The 17,894-nt window shown below is 39.2% G+C and overlaps 1 protein-coding gene across 1 annotated transcript in view; it reads left to right on the plus strand.

The window, feature by feature from the left end:
- The first annotated feature begins 441 nt into the window (after positions 1–441).
- The window catches only part of LOC135477448 (adenylate cyclase type 6-like), an 87,161-nt gene continuing 69,708 nt past the window's right edge, over positions 442–17,894 (plus strand). Inside the window, 1 exon segment of the mRNA XM_064757554.1 lies at positions 442–550. Within this exon segment, the coding sequence (XP_064613624.1) occupies positions 532–550 (19 nt within the window). The 5' untranslated portion in view covers positions 442–531.

Here is a 17,894-nt window from a genome sequence, read left to right on the forward strand (position 1 = left end):
ATCTTTACACTTTGACCGCGACCAGCTTTTCATTTTTAGCTGAGTTTACTCGGCTTGACCCAGTTTGATTGATAAGTATCAAACTGGATGGCGTGTGTAGATCACTGCCGGGTCGTATTCCGCCGATCTCCAGTCAGTCTCAGATGTCACGCTGTAATAGCAACTCTGCTGCTCGAGACTGACTGGCCTTCAAATCGTCCTTGCTCATTTCATACACGAATTATTCAGTCGTCTTTGTGCGGTGACGGCCGACATTGTCGACAGGGTCAGAACACTGGGAGCTACCGAGTGTTCTACAGTTTTACTCAATCGCCTGTGTCAGTTTCTGCTAAGGTAGTCCTGTTTACGGACAAAATCGCGCATTAATCCCACCCACAAATAGTTCGGCGGTGGCAGAGGTTTGTCTTGTACAATGTCGTGTGCACACCTGTGACAGTAGAACATGGATGTTTACTAGTCCTGTGTTGGAATCGAACAAACTTACAGCGCAAGCTCTTGGCGGATTCCAAGAGGTTTTTCTATCAGGTCGAAATGGCTTCAGCATTAACAGGTAGGTGGGAATAGAAATCAGCTTTGAGATATGTTGCCCAAAACTGCCGATAGTTGATAATACAACATCATCAAGGCTGTAATTGTGATATTGTCCCCAGGTACAACACGCACGTGATATTTAGGAAGCGCTTAATATTGGATAAGAAAACTATAATCAGAGAATTTGTAAATAGGACTACAACATTCGTGAAGTTATCTTCTGGTGTTCGTCAACAATGACAATGTAGAGTTACCCCCCCTTCATCTACTTAACTTTCTGCCTTTTTTTTTTTTTGTATGTTCTTTTTATTTGCCTTTTTTGTCGTGGCCAGACAGGGAAGTATTTCTTCTAGTCTGAGCGCGTGCTATACTCACGTTTCAGTTTCCTGGCTGAACACTAGTCTTTCTAAGTCATAGGCGTATACTAGGAGTTTTCTGTAGATGGGGAATTGTGTTTCTAAGCAGGTGATGTATTAATCTAATGAAGTTCTGATCCAAAGATCTCAAAACGGCTAAGTACGATTTATGTTTGAAAATAATCGATTAGGGAAAACCACCTACCAAATAAAGCAAACATATAGAAAAAATCAGTGGATTATTTATTGGATTTATTTATTTGATCGGTTTTTTTACGCCGTACTCAAGAATATTTCACTTGTACGAATGGGGAGAGCATTATGAAAACGGCAACACCACGAGGGAAACCCACGACCATCCGCAGGTTTAATACTGGAAGAGCTTCCCACGTAGAGTTGCTCAGTGGATTAAGAAGAGCACATAACTAAGTGCTAGTCAAACACTCGTTCACGTATTCCTGTATTGTCTCTTTTTTGTGGGGGGGGGGGGGGGGGGCGGTGTTGAATGAGTGTGATTCCTCGCTTTCTAAATATCTCGAGACCATCGGGATTAAAAAGCATAAATAAGCTGCATGTAGACATACTTGTCACCAGCTTGAAACTCAGACCGCGCGGTATAGAATGTCCAGTGCTAAGCGTATTCCATGACAACAACGTATTTCCCCCTTTTATCTACACAGGTTGAAGAACAGACAACATTACCTTTCTTACCGTCCTATTTATAGTCACGTCAGCTTAAGCTTTTCTTTGTTAATACAATAAACTTATATGCTTTCACTTTAGAGGACACGTTACAGTTGCAAACATGTGACTCTTACTCGAGTGGTACTACCACCAGAGCTACAGTGAGAAACATGATCGAATGTTTCGTACGGTATTTTGCATCGTCTCCGTGCAGAAGAGTTTTACTCTGGTACCTAGCCTGAAAAGTACTATTTAGCGGTAAATATGCTAAATATGCAGAAGGATCTGGGATAAAAAAAATAAGAGTGTGAAGGTTTGAAGAAAGGAAATATAACACGAAAATACGATCTTACCGGTGGGATTTCTCTTTGTGGTAAGAGCTTGAATACAACTATCAGTGACAGTTGTGGATGTAGGCGTTGCTCTTATTTGAACTGCGCTACAAATATGCTTTTTCGCTACGACACATCACAATACTTTTCGTAGTGTAACTCTGGTGGCTATTTCACTCAAATCAGTGTTACATGTTTACAAATTGGACACATTCTAACTGTTGTTCAAACCACCGCCTGTTATTTGTAAACATGTCTTCTTACCCATTATCAAAGGACGCCAATAGCTCCCTTTGTGTGGCCTGGCTTGGCGCACGCACGTCCAATGTAATGAAGAAAAGACAAACAAATGGCTGTTGACTCATTTTCATCAGACATTATTGATATTTAAATTTTACGATAATGTTATTGTTTTATAAGGTTGATGTTATGTTGTGTTATTATGCCTTTCCTGAAAATTTAAATGAACTCTATTCATTCAATCAATCAATTACTCACTAACTCGTTCCCCGAATTACTAAAACTCCTGTATCACTTATAATCAGTCAACCCTCGGGGGTGTTACTTGGCTCTAATCAGCCCAATGCCCTGTATTAGCAGGTCAGCATTTGGTGTGCATCTGGAGAAATAACGTCGAATTTGACGGGTGTTTGTCAGATTAGCTTACGTCAGGCTTGTCGGGGATATGCCTGGTGCGTGGTGGACAGTATCGGACCTGCTTGTGGTTAACTATGAAGGAGTAATGCTGGATTCATTTGTATTTGGCTTGTGAAGGAGTAATGTCAGATTCGCTTGTAGCTGGTGTGTGAAGGAGTATATGCCTGATCCGCTTGTGATGAACTATGAAGGAGTAATGTCGGATTCGTTTGTTGGGTCCTGAAAGAGTAATACTGGGTTCGTCTGTATCGTATCCTACGATTAGACTTTCAGCATTTTGTGGGGAGTCGAAGACTTTGAAACTGTGCCACATGCGACATTTATATTCCTTATCAATGCTAAGTACATCCCAACGATACATTTGTGGCTAAAGCGAATCAATGTATTTCAAAGTGTAACAGAACATAAAAACTACTGAGTTCAAAAAAGAGCAAAGAAACAATATTTGTAAGTCACGGAGTCGTGTGGTCGAATTTGTTTATTTTGAAACCAAAAAATTCACTGGAATTTGTTCTTTTATATATATATATATATATATATATATATATATATATATATATATATATATATATATATATATATATATATATAATAAGGCCATAATGTATACCGGCTAACTTTATAAAAACTACGTATTAAAGCCACTCATCCATACTTGTCGGACAAAAAGTGTCACTGTGTAAACAGGCTCAATAACAAATGTAATTTTCTCCTTGAGTTTCTTGGAGAAAAAAGGCTTTTAAAAGTAGTGCGCTTACAAAAAACTCAGCTATCCGGGTTCATTTTCCGGCTGCTTTTAAAAGTTTACACGAGCACTCAAAGTCAATGAGTTAATACAATAAACTTAGATGCTTTAACTTTAGAGGACACGTTACAGTTGCAAACATGTGACTCTTACTCGAGTGGTACTACCACCAGAGCTACAGTGAGAAACATGATCGAATGTGTCGTACGGTATTTTGCATCGTCTCCGTGCAGAAGAGTTTTACTCTGGTACCTAGCCTGAAAAGTACTATTTAGTACTTAAATATGCGGTAAATATGCTAAATTAAGCCTGAACGCTCTCTACGGTTCAAAGAAACCATGGCAAAATCAGCAAACCGCGGGGAAAGTTTTTGCGGTAACACCGAAAGAAATATACTGCAATACTGCAGCCATGTTAAAAATGTCAAACCAGCATTAAGCTACAATGGACAAAAAGAAAGTTTTCTTGCGCTTAGCATGTGTTTTAGTTTATCAGATCTATCAAATGTTTTTGTTGTTTAATACAGTACATCTAAGATAATATTAATCTATACTTTTCCAGACCGTATAAAAAAAAAGTTTTGCAACTTTTTCCACATGATAAGGAAAGTATCATACACTTTCTGATTTGAGCATCTCCTGACTTACTTTACCATGTGCGTAACTTACGTTGTCTGCACATCGTGTGGAAACTGAACATAAGAAACTCTAGGGAAAAAAGGTAGGGAAAAGAAAAGTTCTAGGAAAATCCATACAATGTTTAGTAGAAAGAGTGCAATAAAAAGAAATTCGTCGTGAAATATCACTCATAAATTATTTTTCGTTTTACAAAAATAATGTAAGAAATATTGTTTCGTGGAAATACTCGTAAATATAGTGCGATATTTTTTGTACATAACGGTGTATGATTACATGTACAAATGTTCCTAATGTATTCACCATGAACACCGTTCTTCAACTTTTATGTCAGGAAGTCTGACAAGAAACAGATCATCATTTTTTGATTCCTCATTATCTTTGCATTTTGTCCAGCAGGATCAATTCAAGCAGTTTTGTTTGACGCACATCATGAAACGAGAAATCCTACACACCTGTCTATAATTTACAGTGTGTTATGCACTTTAATGTCGGACTGAAAGACAACGGTTTTACACTTTACTTACTTCTGATTTTTGGAGTATAATTAAGACGTACAGCATAGAGAGAAAAAGCAGAGCAGCGACGACAGTGTGATAGCTAGCAAATGCTCACACTTAACTGGTGAAATACAGCCTCTTGTCAATTTACCTTAAGATTTTACTCTACCTGTTTATGTAAATACATTTCGCGTTCCGTTCCAGAAACATCTCGGAATTATTCTGCAACACTATGGTAAATGGAATGAGCATGTAAGAGCTATAGTTAAGACGAGTAATATGAAACTGAGTATGATTAGTCGAGCCAGGCGAACACTAACTAGAAAGTGTATGATCACACTGTACTTCGCCTTGATAAGCTCTTTTATTGAATATGGAGATTTTCTATTTGACAACTGCAGCGTTTCAATATCCAACTCATTGGAAAATGTCCAGCGCCCAGCAGCATTGTTATGTACAGGAGGCTTACGTCGAACTTCACATAAATCTCTTTTAAATGAACTAAAATGGGAACCCTTATACAGTCGGCGTAGATCCAAGCGCATTCTGTTTTTTCATAAAATCGTCAATGGGCTCTCTCCTCCATACCTAAAGACCTCACTAACTCAAAGGTATAACAGCGAAGCAAATGAATGCAATCTTAGAAATAGACATCACTTTCGATTATTTAAATGCCGAACTCAGATTTTCTCTTCTTCCTTCTTTCCCAAGACTACTAAAGAACGGAATTCATTGCCTGTTCATATTCAAAACTCTGCAACAGTTAAGAACTTTTTGTACTCTCAAGACGGTATTAACCGTGATCTAACATCTGTGTATAATTCATTTGACACCTTTCCCTCTATTGTGCTCTGTAGAATGAGAATGGGACTGAGCGCTCTTCGCCGGTGACCACTTTAAATACAACATTATCGACGATCAGTCATGTAGTAAATGTAAACATAAGTGTGAAAATGCATCTCATTATTTCCTTGAATGCCCCGCGAATGCCACTCATAGAAAGCACATGCTAAAAAGCATCTTTAGAATTATATCTCCTGGAGTTCACCCTTCTGTATTTTTGACTAGTTGTTCTAAACACATTTGTACTTTACTCTTACATGGCTCACCTGAACTAAGCGTGAATAATAATCAGTTGATCTTAAAATCTGTACATAATTTTATAAGCATGTCCAATAGATTCACCATCCAAGCCCAGCAGTAATATGATTTGATTTTGATCTTTCTTTGTTCCCATCACCTTATTCTGTGCATGTACATGTCATTTGTTCTCTTTGTTTTCTATGTTGGTGTATATACGTTGATGTTATGTTGAGGAGATCCCCTCGTGGCTATAGGGCTGTGGGAAATCCTCAATAAACAAATAAAGAATTACAATTACAAAAATACATAAATAGTAGCAATTTATACGCCCCCTATCACCATGACTTAAGCAGAATTAGGTAAAAAAATGTAGTAATGTTAATTGCAATTTATCACACGTCACTGGTCAAAACTTACTTAAAATGTTGTGTTGTTGTCACAGTTAGCATACAATAAGTTTAAAAGAATGGAAAAAGACAGGCCTTGGGGATGCTTAGTACACCATTAGAATTCTGGTTTATGCAGGAATACAACATAATTTAGACGTACTTACAACACACAAGACATGCAGCCACCGAAAGTGTCTCAAGAACTGCTGATCTATCCATATAGCTGAAAAGTTCAACGTTAAGAAATTCCATGTGTGGGTGGTGATGACTATTATGATGATTGACATGTCGGGTGTTAATAATTTGTTGCTGTAAGACACTGAACATCTTGGCATGAGTGCTAGGAGACGTTTAAGTTGCTATTTTTTAAGCATAGATGTGAACAGTCATAATAAACCCTGACTGAGGTTAATTAAAAAAGGCTGGATTTCACTCTCTACGCCGTCGTATTTTATATTGTAAAGGCTTGACTGGATATACCGAGGACGTTATTAATTGTTTTCCCAACTCTTTGCATACAGAATTGGATTGGTTAATTCATAATTAAACATAGGAGCGCAATTCAAAGATGAAAACAACGAATTCTGTCATTCGTGGCGAAGTACTGCCTCATTGGCGAGCTGAAGGGGTACAATTTGCTGGTATGAAAGCGTTTAGAATGACAGAGTAAATTCCTGACAAGAGGCTGCATTTCACCGGTTTCCTATGACCATTTGCCGGCTTTCACACTGTCGTTACTGGTGTAGTTTTAGTATCTGTGCTGGAAATTTTTAATTATATTCTTGAGACACCAGGCATGCCCCCACCCTCCAAATCCCAATTCTTCGGCAGACCAATAATTATCAGGTTTAAAAATGGGTCTACCTCTTTATGCTGAGAGTGGGGCCAAGAAATAGCAGCTAATGTGGTCAATTCTATATCCTTAAGGGAGGAAAGAAGCCCTGCGCCTTATCGGACACTCTTTTGCAGTCTTTCCGTCTATTTTTAATTAGACATGCTTAACCGTTCAAGGTCTGGACTGCGTGTGATTCTCAAACTTTGAGCTGCTGAAATAGTTCATGTATAGCGGTTGTCGAGCCAGTGGTAACCCCTGGAATCGATCTCTTGACCTTAGCGATTGAAAGCTTTGTGAACTGCACTGGAGACCCTTTGTCTTGTCCCAGATTAGTTGTTCGTAACCCGCGCTTCTTCTATAAAGCCCATACCTATTCATGTTGGAGGAGAAAAATATTTCAAGCGAACTGTATGGGATCGATTTTCTCGGTGAAGTGCCTGGTGTATAGGTAAATAGATACGGAGCAATGCTTGGTGAACAAGTAAATAGGTAGATATATAGCAAATTTTGACCTTCCCAATCACTGAAGAGTGTCCTTATAAAGGCTTGGATCTACCACTACCTGGCTAACGATACACACGCACCGTTACGCGTTTCTAAGAAGTTAATCAAATATCTCTTTGAAGCCCATTTGAAGCCGAAAATTACCTCAAGGACATCAGGGATGGAGACGCCATCAGAGGTAAGAGGCTGGTCACATCTTTTGAGGCCCAAATTACCCGTTGTTCGGCAGGTCCTTCTTACAAGTATACACTTAAGCAGACGATGATATGCCTTATTTCATCCTATAATCTGTGATTATGGATATATAATGGGTGATTCACGAGGACAATAAAATGGATGGTATGTTTCGTTTTTTTTAATTAGGCGATTTCTAATTTTTTATTTAAAGATCGCCAGAAATTCAAAGGATGATCTGGAGGAATCCTTGGATAATCTGTAATGATTTAATAAACGATTTGCATCTGGATGGTATATAGGTGTGTTTGGAGTCTATTTGGTATTTAACTTCACGAACTGGAGGGATTATTGTATAATCTGTGGTGACTGAATGGGTTGTCTAATGGATTCTGGTGGTGGACTTAGCATGCCCGAGGTTTCTTTGCATTATGTTACATCACTGGTTCTTTTTTTTTTACCTAATTCTGCTTAAGCCATGGTGTTAGGGGGCGTGTAATTTGCTATTATTTATGCATTTACGTAAACAGTTAGGATAATATCCTAGCTGAGGTAAAATGACAAGAGGCTGCATTTTCACCAGGTAACGCGTGCCATTTGCCAACTATCACACTGTCGTCGCTGCTCTGGATTTACAGTGCTTATTAGATCTGTGTTGGTTTTGGTGGACCCACGGTCTAGAGTGGATTAGTGAATGATGATCTGAACTGACTTTTTGGATAATCCTTAATGAATGATTGGTGTGTATATATTGATGATGATTGATGATTGACAGTCATTTACATATAGTGGGTTGACTTAGATCGCCACGTTAGATGTATGAACAGCTGTAACTGAGATACCTGTTTGGTTATCGACAACTGATATTCTAGCATTGTACGCGGTTTAAATACTGATTTCAATCAGTCGCCTAGAACATACCTTGCATCTTTCCAACATCATTGAAAACTGTTGACTGCTTCTCTTTGCATGATCCCGTCCTATTCTCGTACTTTATACACTTTCTTTGTTCTTTGGTGGTTTGTGTTATACATCGTTTTGGGAATTGGCCTGCCGATTATTGACCTGGAACGTCTTTATTGGTTGACGGCTGGTATACAAATGTCCGTTTCGACGCATAGATACAGTAATTGCTTTCAACTTGTGAGTTGGCGTACGTGACACCTCCAGATGAGGTACATCCCATTTCCGTGTATGCTTTTATTAGGATTGCAGAGTAAAGCGATCTTTGACACAAGTAAAGTGCCGTTTGATGTATAGGCAAAGATATATTTGAATGTTCGATGAAGCGATGTGTGATAAATAGGTGTTCTGACACAGGCCAAGCCATTGTTTGACTGTGATCTTGATCCCGTCCTCACAAGCATTAAAAGTGAAGAAACACTAAACAAAGTATATATATACTATATACTAAGACTACTAAAGACTGGGGGGCCTCCGTGGCTCAGTCGGTTAAAGCGCTAGAGCAGCGTAATGACCCAGGAGTCTCTCACCAATGCGGTCGCTGTGAGTTCAAGTCCAGCTCATGCTGGCGGCCGTACGTGAGAAGGTCTGCCAGCAACCTGCGGATGGTCGTGGGTTTCCCCCGTGCTCTGCCCGGTTTCCACCCACCATAATGCTGGCCGGCGTCGTATAAGTGAAATATTCTTGAGTACGGCGTAAACACCAATCCAAAATCCAAAAAAATACTAAAGACTTGCTAGGAAAATTGTTCAATTTATTTTTTTGAGAACCGATTAAAATAGTTTTAAAACATCGCCTTTTACGGAGATTGTGAACCAGAGGATGCCAGTGACGTCAGTACTCCCCCCCCCCCCCCCCCCAACACTTTGTGCTACGGTATTCTCACACTTTGCGGATCATGTAGACATGAAATGTAGACACGTTCGTCTTTACAGATAACACTGATGAAGGGGAAACAAAATTTCCAACGATTAAAAATTAGCCTTTAGATCGTGTTTCAAATTTTAAATAAGTGGCCTATGAGTGGTATAAGAACGGGTTTGATGCAATTGATGTATTCTTGAAACAAAAGATATGACGACAGGGGATAAGTATGTAGGTAAACAACAGAATTTCGACCTACGGCGATTATTACATAGTACTGACTCTGATAACAGAGCTATGTGCACTCAATAAACACTAGCATTTTTTCTTTCATTTATTGATTCATCTGAATGACGTCTTAGGCAATGCATTACATATAGCTTAGCATTTCCAAGTATGAGGCATTTAAAAGTTCGGCGTCTCTCACCAGTGCCGTCGCTGTGAGTTCAATTCCAGCTCATGCTGGCTTCCTCTCCGGGCGTAAGTGAGAAGGTCCTGCAGCAACCTGCGAATGGTCGTGTGTTTCCCAAGGGCTTTGCCCGGATTCCTCCCACCATAATGCTAACCGCCGTCGTATTAGTGAAATATTCTTGAGTACGGCGTAAAACACCAATCAAATAAATAAAATTCCGCATTAATACGGCTTCGGCAAGACGATGTAATTTAATGGACATCGTCTTGCCGAAACCCTGTTGAGTGCGACTTTAAACCCCGAGCATTCACTCACTCACTCTTGCCGAAACCGTAATTCTAGCCAGTACCCTGACAGGAAAGAAACTAATGTAGGGATTCCAAATTCCTTACACTTTCATTGGTTTTCATAAATTTTTTAATTCAGTGACATAAATTTTAAACATAAAGGAAAATAAACGTTTAATTAATTCAAGAAGTAATTGTCTCTTGACTCTGGTGATCCTATACACATTTGCCATCTGTTCCAGTTACAGTTTTTAGACTTAAGCTGACGTACTATTTGACCAGGTCGCTTTCCCTGTACCACCCCTTGTGTTTAATATCCAGTTCTGCTTTGCATCCACGCGTAGATTGAAACTAAATTTTCACGTTTGCCTACAAACACACGTATATGTACAATTAACATTTACTAAATAAATGCAGATAGCGCGAAAGTAGGGAAATTACTAATACATGGCGATTTCTAACTTCCCAGGGAAGCTTTATGCCAGTGTGTCTAAATGACTATATCTCTAGTTTGTGGAATGAGTATGACTTTGTCTTGGAAATTGGCCTTGGGATTATAGCAAGCATGTTTGTTTGCAGTTACGATTTACTGCCACTCCCCGAGGGAGGAGGGTGTTGAGCTGAGTGCTTGGGGTGGAGACCATAAAAGATATATATAATTGCAATATTAACGGTGACCTTTACTTGCCATACATCGTGAGAATGGAGTGGTGACGTCACATTATATATAATTCCACACACTGTCTGCATTCAAATCGCACAAACACACAAGGGCACGAATGCATTTCCCGAGCGGGCCATGAAACACTCCACTTCGAGAAAAACACATGGGGGAGTCATTAATACTTACTGTGTCCCAGTAAACCGCCGTGGAATTCAGTGCTTTAAAAAGCATTTTTGTGGCGATTGGGAAAGTTCTTTCATCTGGCAAATACTGTATGTTACAGTTTTCTTTGTCTTTAAGTCCAAACGATTTTTTTAAAATGCAAAATACCAAAATTTAAAATGCTAATACCACCATCAATCAGGTAGCGGTTTTAGTTTGACTTGTGTCAAACCATGTCTACAGTACAAACCCACAGTTACGATAGCATTAAATTTTAATCTGAGGCGCATCACGTGTGCTGATAGCTGTTCTGCAGTAATTTCTAACTGCATGGGAAATTATTCATCGCTAGATTTCCGGGTGGAATATATAGTTCTAAAAATCCCGTAACACGGAGCAGCCATGCAGTGTGATAGTCGGCAAATGGTCATGTGTAACCGGTGAAATACAGGCTCTTGCCATGTCACCCCGTGTAGGGTGATATGCATGTGAATCTGTTTGGAGAGCCATTCGAAATTTACGTTCAAATTTGTAAAATCGCCCAGAACACTCCGTGCGTCTATCCGTCACCTTGAAAATTATTGACTACTTTTCTTTACAGGTTTCCGTCCTGATTTCTAACTTTACATACCTTTCTTTCTTAATGCTTTTGTGTAATTTGTGTCGATCGTTGTTTTGAAAATAGGTCTTGCGATTATGCACTCGGAACGTCCGTTTAGGTTCACGGCTGTATGGTGTCTCAACACCTAATGCACTGTCTTGCGTGTTTGTGTGTTTATGAAGAGACAACGTGTCACATCACACCATCTGGACCTAACATTAGGCTCATTAACCGTTTTAATTACGGTAACGATGCATCTTGTGATCCTAACCCTGACGGTAATTAGAGGCCGTGGTTTTGCGCCCTTCTCACATAACATGGCGTTGCACACGTAGACTGTATTGCAAGAATGTCAGTTGTAAAATCTAGGTTGTAGTACATGGACTTTCAGTGCAGTATAAATTGAGGTGAGTGGTTCGTTGTTGTCAGAGTAAGCTGCGGTTTCTTACCATGTGGCTCCTGGATTTTCTAATATATTTATCTGTTTATTTATTTATTTATTTATTTATTTATTTATTTATTTACTGGGCTTAACGCCATACCCAAGGATTTTCCACCTATACGACGGTGGTCTGTTTTTATGGGTGGGAGGAAGCCGTAGTGCATAAACGAACGATCTTATGGAAAGTTACTGACGAACTTTCCGACAAGTAACTAACATATGTGCACACCACAAAACAAATGGAAGAAAACTGGTTTTCAGCGAATGTTAGACTTCGAAAACGGTCACTCAAGCGCCGTTGACCGCTTAATGTAGCCCATACCCCACACGAACAGTGAGGACGGGGCAATCCACAAATTCCTGTCCAAATATTATGATAATGGGTAGGCGGCATATTATTTAGTCCTGTGAGATGGCCTGTTAAGTCAAGAATGGATTTTTAAGGTAACGTCTTCATCATTACAATGTATCTGTGTGTACAATGTAAAATTTCTGTCTTAGTAATACTGTCTTTAATGTGACGTCATCATGATTAGCAGGGAAAGGAACATTAGACGTTAATAAAATGACGTCAAGGTCCTCCCGTCATGCGTTGGACAGGCCCCCATTCTGACAGTCCGAGTGGCGGGCTTATTAAAAACAGGTGTGCTGGGTAGGTACAGTGTCGACGAACAGCACCTTGCCTCTCATGACATACTGCAGCTATAAATTGATCTCAAGGTTTTCACTCGAAGTAACTGTATCAGCATCCTGATCTTGGTATATTCCCTCAAATAGGACGTAAGATCATCCTGACATTTAGACATTCATTCAGCCTACTAATCTTGAACTCTTCCCTCAATTAAGACGTAAGCGCATCCTGATATTTAGATGTTCGTTCAAAGCCATGGTACATGTATCAGCATCTGGGCGTAGAAACATCCTCATTTTTTTCGATATCCTCATCGAGAGATATTCATTATAACGGGTATTCGCCCATGTGGCGTTCTGACGCCAAGACATTCATTATTGCAAGGCAGTATCAACATTGTTGTTGTTTTCACACATTATAGGAGGGGTTTAATAAGCGTATTATTGATCTTTCATATCGATGAAACACCATCTCATTGGAGGTCTTTTTAAACAGTTGTGTGGATTGTGCAAGTGCGGGTCAGTCAGTTTTGTTTTTACAGCTCGATATAAGCATAGGCATAGACATTGTCTTCAGTGACTGAAGATGGCTATAGCCTAGGAGTGCGGAAATACATTTATCTGCGTCGGACTTGGATTTCTTTATTTGTTTGTGTGAATGTAGTTTTACGCCGTACTCATGAATATTTCACTTACACGACGGCGGCCAGCATTATGGTGGGAGGAAACTCACAACCATCAGCAGGTTGAACTGGACTTTAACGCAATGGTGGGAGGCCCCTGGGTCATGCTGGCTTCCTGGCCGGCCTTACGTGGAAAGGTCTGCCAGCAACCCGGTTTCCTCCGGCCATAATGCTGGCAGCCGTCGTATATGTGAAATATTCTTGAGTACGGCGTAAAACACCAATCAAATAAATAAATAAAATGAATATATACGACTTTCAGTTTTAAAATGTTTTTTAATAATTACTTTTCCAATGTGGTTTGTAATCACAATTATTTACGTCAGATTGTCATAGCTATAGCCGATTTCTATTTTGAAACGTTGTTTAGAGAATCGGGGATTCCGCATCTTGCTTATTCTTTTACTGTATATTGGGATCCATTAGTATCGTGTGGACTAACCATCCCCAAGACGCTGCATTGTTTTTATGTGATTGTTTATGAGGTGTGATGACAGCACAGCATTTTGAGTTTTTCTTCACCGGTGACGTCTGATAAATTGCATTTAATGTTTTCTAGCTAGTTCTACTTAGACCTTGAAGCTGGTTACTACCTTTCAAACATGAACAGGTAAGATAAACCCTACCTGAGCTAAACTGGCAGGAGATCAAATTTCACCGGTTATACGTGTGACCATTTGCCAATTATCACACTGTTCTGCTTTTGCTGTCTGTGCTGTAGTTCTTTATATGACAGGGTATTTATCTTTATATTGTTGTACAGGGTATAGGGATTTAGCAGCATCCTGCTATATGCTGATTGCTCTCGTACAGGGTATAGGGATTTAGCAGCATCCTGCTATATGCTGATTGTTCTTGTACAGGGTATAGGGATTTAGCAGCACCCTGTTATATGCTTATTGTTCTAGCATAGGGTATAGAGATTTAGCAGCATCATGCTATATGCCGATTGTACTCGTACAGGGTTTAGGGATTTAGCAGCATCCTGCTATATGCTGATTGTTCTCGTACAGGGTATAGGGATTTAGCAGCACCCTGTTATATACTTATTGTTCTAGCATAGGGTATAGAGATTTAGCAGCATCCTGTAATATGCTTATTGATCTTGTACACGGTATAGGGATTTAGCAGCATCCTGCTATATGCTGATTGTTCTTGTACAGGGTATAGGGATTTAGCAGCATTCTGCTATATGCTGATTGTTCTCGTACAGGTTTTAGGGATTTAGCAGCATCCTGCTATATGCTGATTGTTCTCGTACAGGGTATAGGGATTTAGCAGCATCCTGCTATATGTTGATTGTTCTTGTACAGGGTTTAGGGATTTAGCAGCATCCTGCTATATGCTGATTGTTCTCGTACAGGGTTTAGGGATTTACCAGCATCCTGCTATATGCTAATTGATCTTGTACATGGTATAAGGATTTAGTAGTATTCTGTACGTTTAACTGCGACGAAGGTTTCCGGTCTCGTAGTGCCTCCTAGCTAATTAATTCGGCCAAGTGTTATTTACAGCGATACTTTAGAACATTTCCTTTATACGATCGCGTGATGTTTGCATATTTTTGTTTTTTATTTTTCTTTTTAATGGTTTGGTTGTACATTGTGAGCTTTATGGACCATAATAATTATTGAAGTCTGCAGTGTTGCCACACCCACTTTTCTGTGACCCTAACATAGTTATACATAGTACGATGCGCTTTTTTCATGCACGCGCTCACATTACATGAGTAAATTTCACAAAAATAAAGGTATAAAGCTATGTGACATCATTGACGACACTCATCTTCAGTACTGACCATAAAGACAGTTAGCTTCATTCAAGAAAGATAACGTATAAACATCAGTTAAGAAATTCCAGACAAGGGTATTTCTCCTAACCATTTCATTTTACATTCTGTTGTCCTGTGAATTAAATATAATTAATGGCGTACAGCATAAAGAGTAAAACCAGAGCAGCGACGACAGTGTGATGGCTGGAAAATGGCCACACTTAACTGGTGAAATACAGCCTGTTGTCAGTTTACTTAAATCAGGGTTTTGTTCTAACTGTTCATGTAAATGCATAAATAGCAGCAAATTACAAGCCCCTTGCACCATAGTTTAAGCAGAATTATGTAAAGAAAAAATGCAGTGATAGTGATATTAATTACAATCTATTAGACGTCACTGGACCAGAAGTAGATATCCTTTGAAAGGTTTGGAACAAAGTCCACTTGTACATCATCGATACTTTCAAGCAATGATTTCTGTGCTAGCTTGACAAAAATATAATATAATACTCACATCATAGACAGCAAAGGCAGGGTAAAATGTGATAACTGACGAAAGGTCAGACGTAACCAGTTAAAATCCGGTATCTTGTCAGTTTACGTTAGTTAGTGTTTTATTCTAATTGCGGCTGTACGTGGGAAGGTCTGCCAGCAACATGCAGATGGTCGTGGGTTTCCCCCGGGATCTGCCCGGTTTCCACCCAACATAATGCTGGCTGCCGTCGTATGAGTGAAATATTTCTAAGTACGGGGTAAAACACCAATCAAATAAATAACTTAAATAAATAAATAAATAAATAAATATTCTAACTGTCCATGTAAATGCTGAAATAGTAAAACTGGAACCTTGTAATGGCTTGTACGGATGGTAGGATGACACTTCCTAAAGGCAAAAGGCGAGCATGATACGCGTGTTATGGTTGGTAAGGGAATAGAGATTTCCTCCACCCATAAAACTGATCTTCACTGCATCGAAAAAAATCCGTAGTATGGGGTTATGCAACAGTCCGATGAGTGATTGCTTCAATAATCTTTACCGAGAAGCGTATTTATGTTGTTGTTATGCTGTTGCATTGAAAAGTGCAGCCAATAAAATCCTTGGTTTCAAGTGCAAAGCTTGTTGTGAGAGTCAGGAAAAGCTAAATACAGCTATGAGTGACACTCTCTTGTAGTCATGGCAATTGGGTTGATATATAACAGGCTTTGATAACTCCGATGTTATGTGCTCAAAGCTACACACGTGCTTGCATATCTGGACTTCAGCGCACAAACAGAGTGTAGGAAACAAACGGATGCATGTATTACCGATCTAAGCCACGCTTGTCACGTTTTTCACAATGTGTGTGTATTTGCAAAAGTGACAACGGATTTATTTACTTGCTGCCTTTGTCAGAACCCAATATACATGAACGTGGAAATCCTTGTTAATCGTTTGCAATATTTTTATGTTATTTTTTATTAAATGCGTTTACAACATACCATATAAGTAATTCTAGGCATGACCTGTAATAAATTATAAGTAATATCATTTTTTCCTTTTTCTGTTCAGACTATGGTGATAGGGGCTTGTAAGTTGCCACTGTTATTTATTTCATGCCATTATTTACATGAACAAAAAATACATGCGGGGCTTCTGTACTAGTGCGTCGCAATGAACCAAGAGCCTCAAACCAATGCAGTCGTTGTGAGTTCAAGTCCAGCTCATGCATTTTCTCCGGCCGTACGTGGGAAGATCTTCCAGCAACCTGCGGATGGTCGTGGGTTTCCCCCGGGCTGTACCGGTTTCCTCCTACCTTGCTGCTTGTCGCCGTCGTATAAGTGAAATGTTCTTGATTACGGCGTAAAACCCCAATCAAATAAAGAAAATACATCCAAAACCACATATATAACTGTAATGTATGTTACAAGTGATGACAAAACAACCTTTTCAGTAACTCTAGACCAGTGTCGTCTTATAATTTTGTTTTGCGCTTAACTCTGCTATTCCCTAACACATGGTGCTTAAGGAATAGTTAGAATGACACTAACTGAGGTAATGTGACAAGAGGCCGTATTTCACCGGTTACGTCTGACCATTTGCCACCTATCACACTGTCGGTTTTATGGTATGGTTTTACTTTCTATGCTTTACCTGTTTAATTATATTGTATTTCATTACAATACAATATTTATTTTCATTGGGAGTTATTATATTTTGAAGGTCCTCTGAAGTCATAGCAGTATGTCATGGGTCGACTTTTAAAATAATAAATAAAATAGAGTTACGTATCTCATGTTTTGTGATGATGGCGGTAAATCACGGACACCATCACACTTCACCATGCAAAATAGCTTATAAATCACCTAATCTAAAATCGAAGTGGAAACGGCCAACGTTAAAAAATTAAAACACACAACCCCAATTCTTTAAGGAAACATGAAAAAAATCTATAAAAGAAAGATTATGATTTTGTTGGATGGATGTCAAAGTCATAAAAGTTTTTTTTTTTAATTTTAACGTTTGCGGGATATTTTATCTCTCTTCACAACCTATTAATTGTATGTATATTTTCCTGTCAGTGGTCGGAAATATTCGGAAATGACGTCATCGATGAACATCCCGAGAACATGGGGTCAGCATATTTGCCCCCATTTCGGGCTCTCCACACAACAAACTTGTTTTGATAGCTATCACCATTAGCATCATCACAGCAGTTTACTTAATTTCCGAACAGACTGCTGGTGCCTTTGGGAAACTGTAGTTAAAGCCATTTTTACTCCCCAAGAAGAAAGCTGAGAAGTTTTTTGTGTACTGTTATATATTAAGACATATCCTGAACTGTATATTACAGAATAAAAACCAATCGTTAGATGCACCCTCGAATAAACAAAGCGAATTTCTGATCCCGTATGATCTGTGGGAATTTGACTTTTGGAGACTGTTTTACCAATAGACGGTCTGTTCTGCGACTTGAATACTTTCTATAATTCTTTGTCCGGGGGAAGCCAAA

This window comes from Liolophura sinensis, chromosome 11 (assembly GCF_032854445.1).
Source record: "Liolophura sinensis isolate JHLJ2023 chromosome 11, CUHK_Ljap_v2, whole genome shotgun sequence".
NCBI lineage: Eukaryota > Metazoa > Mollusca > Polyplacophora > Chitonida > Chitonidae > Liolophura > Liolophura sinensis.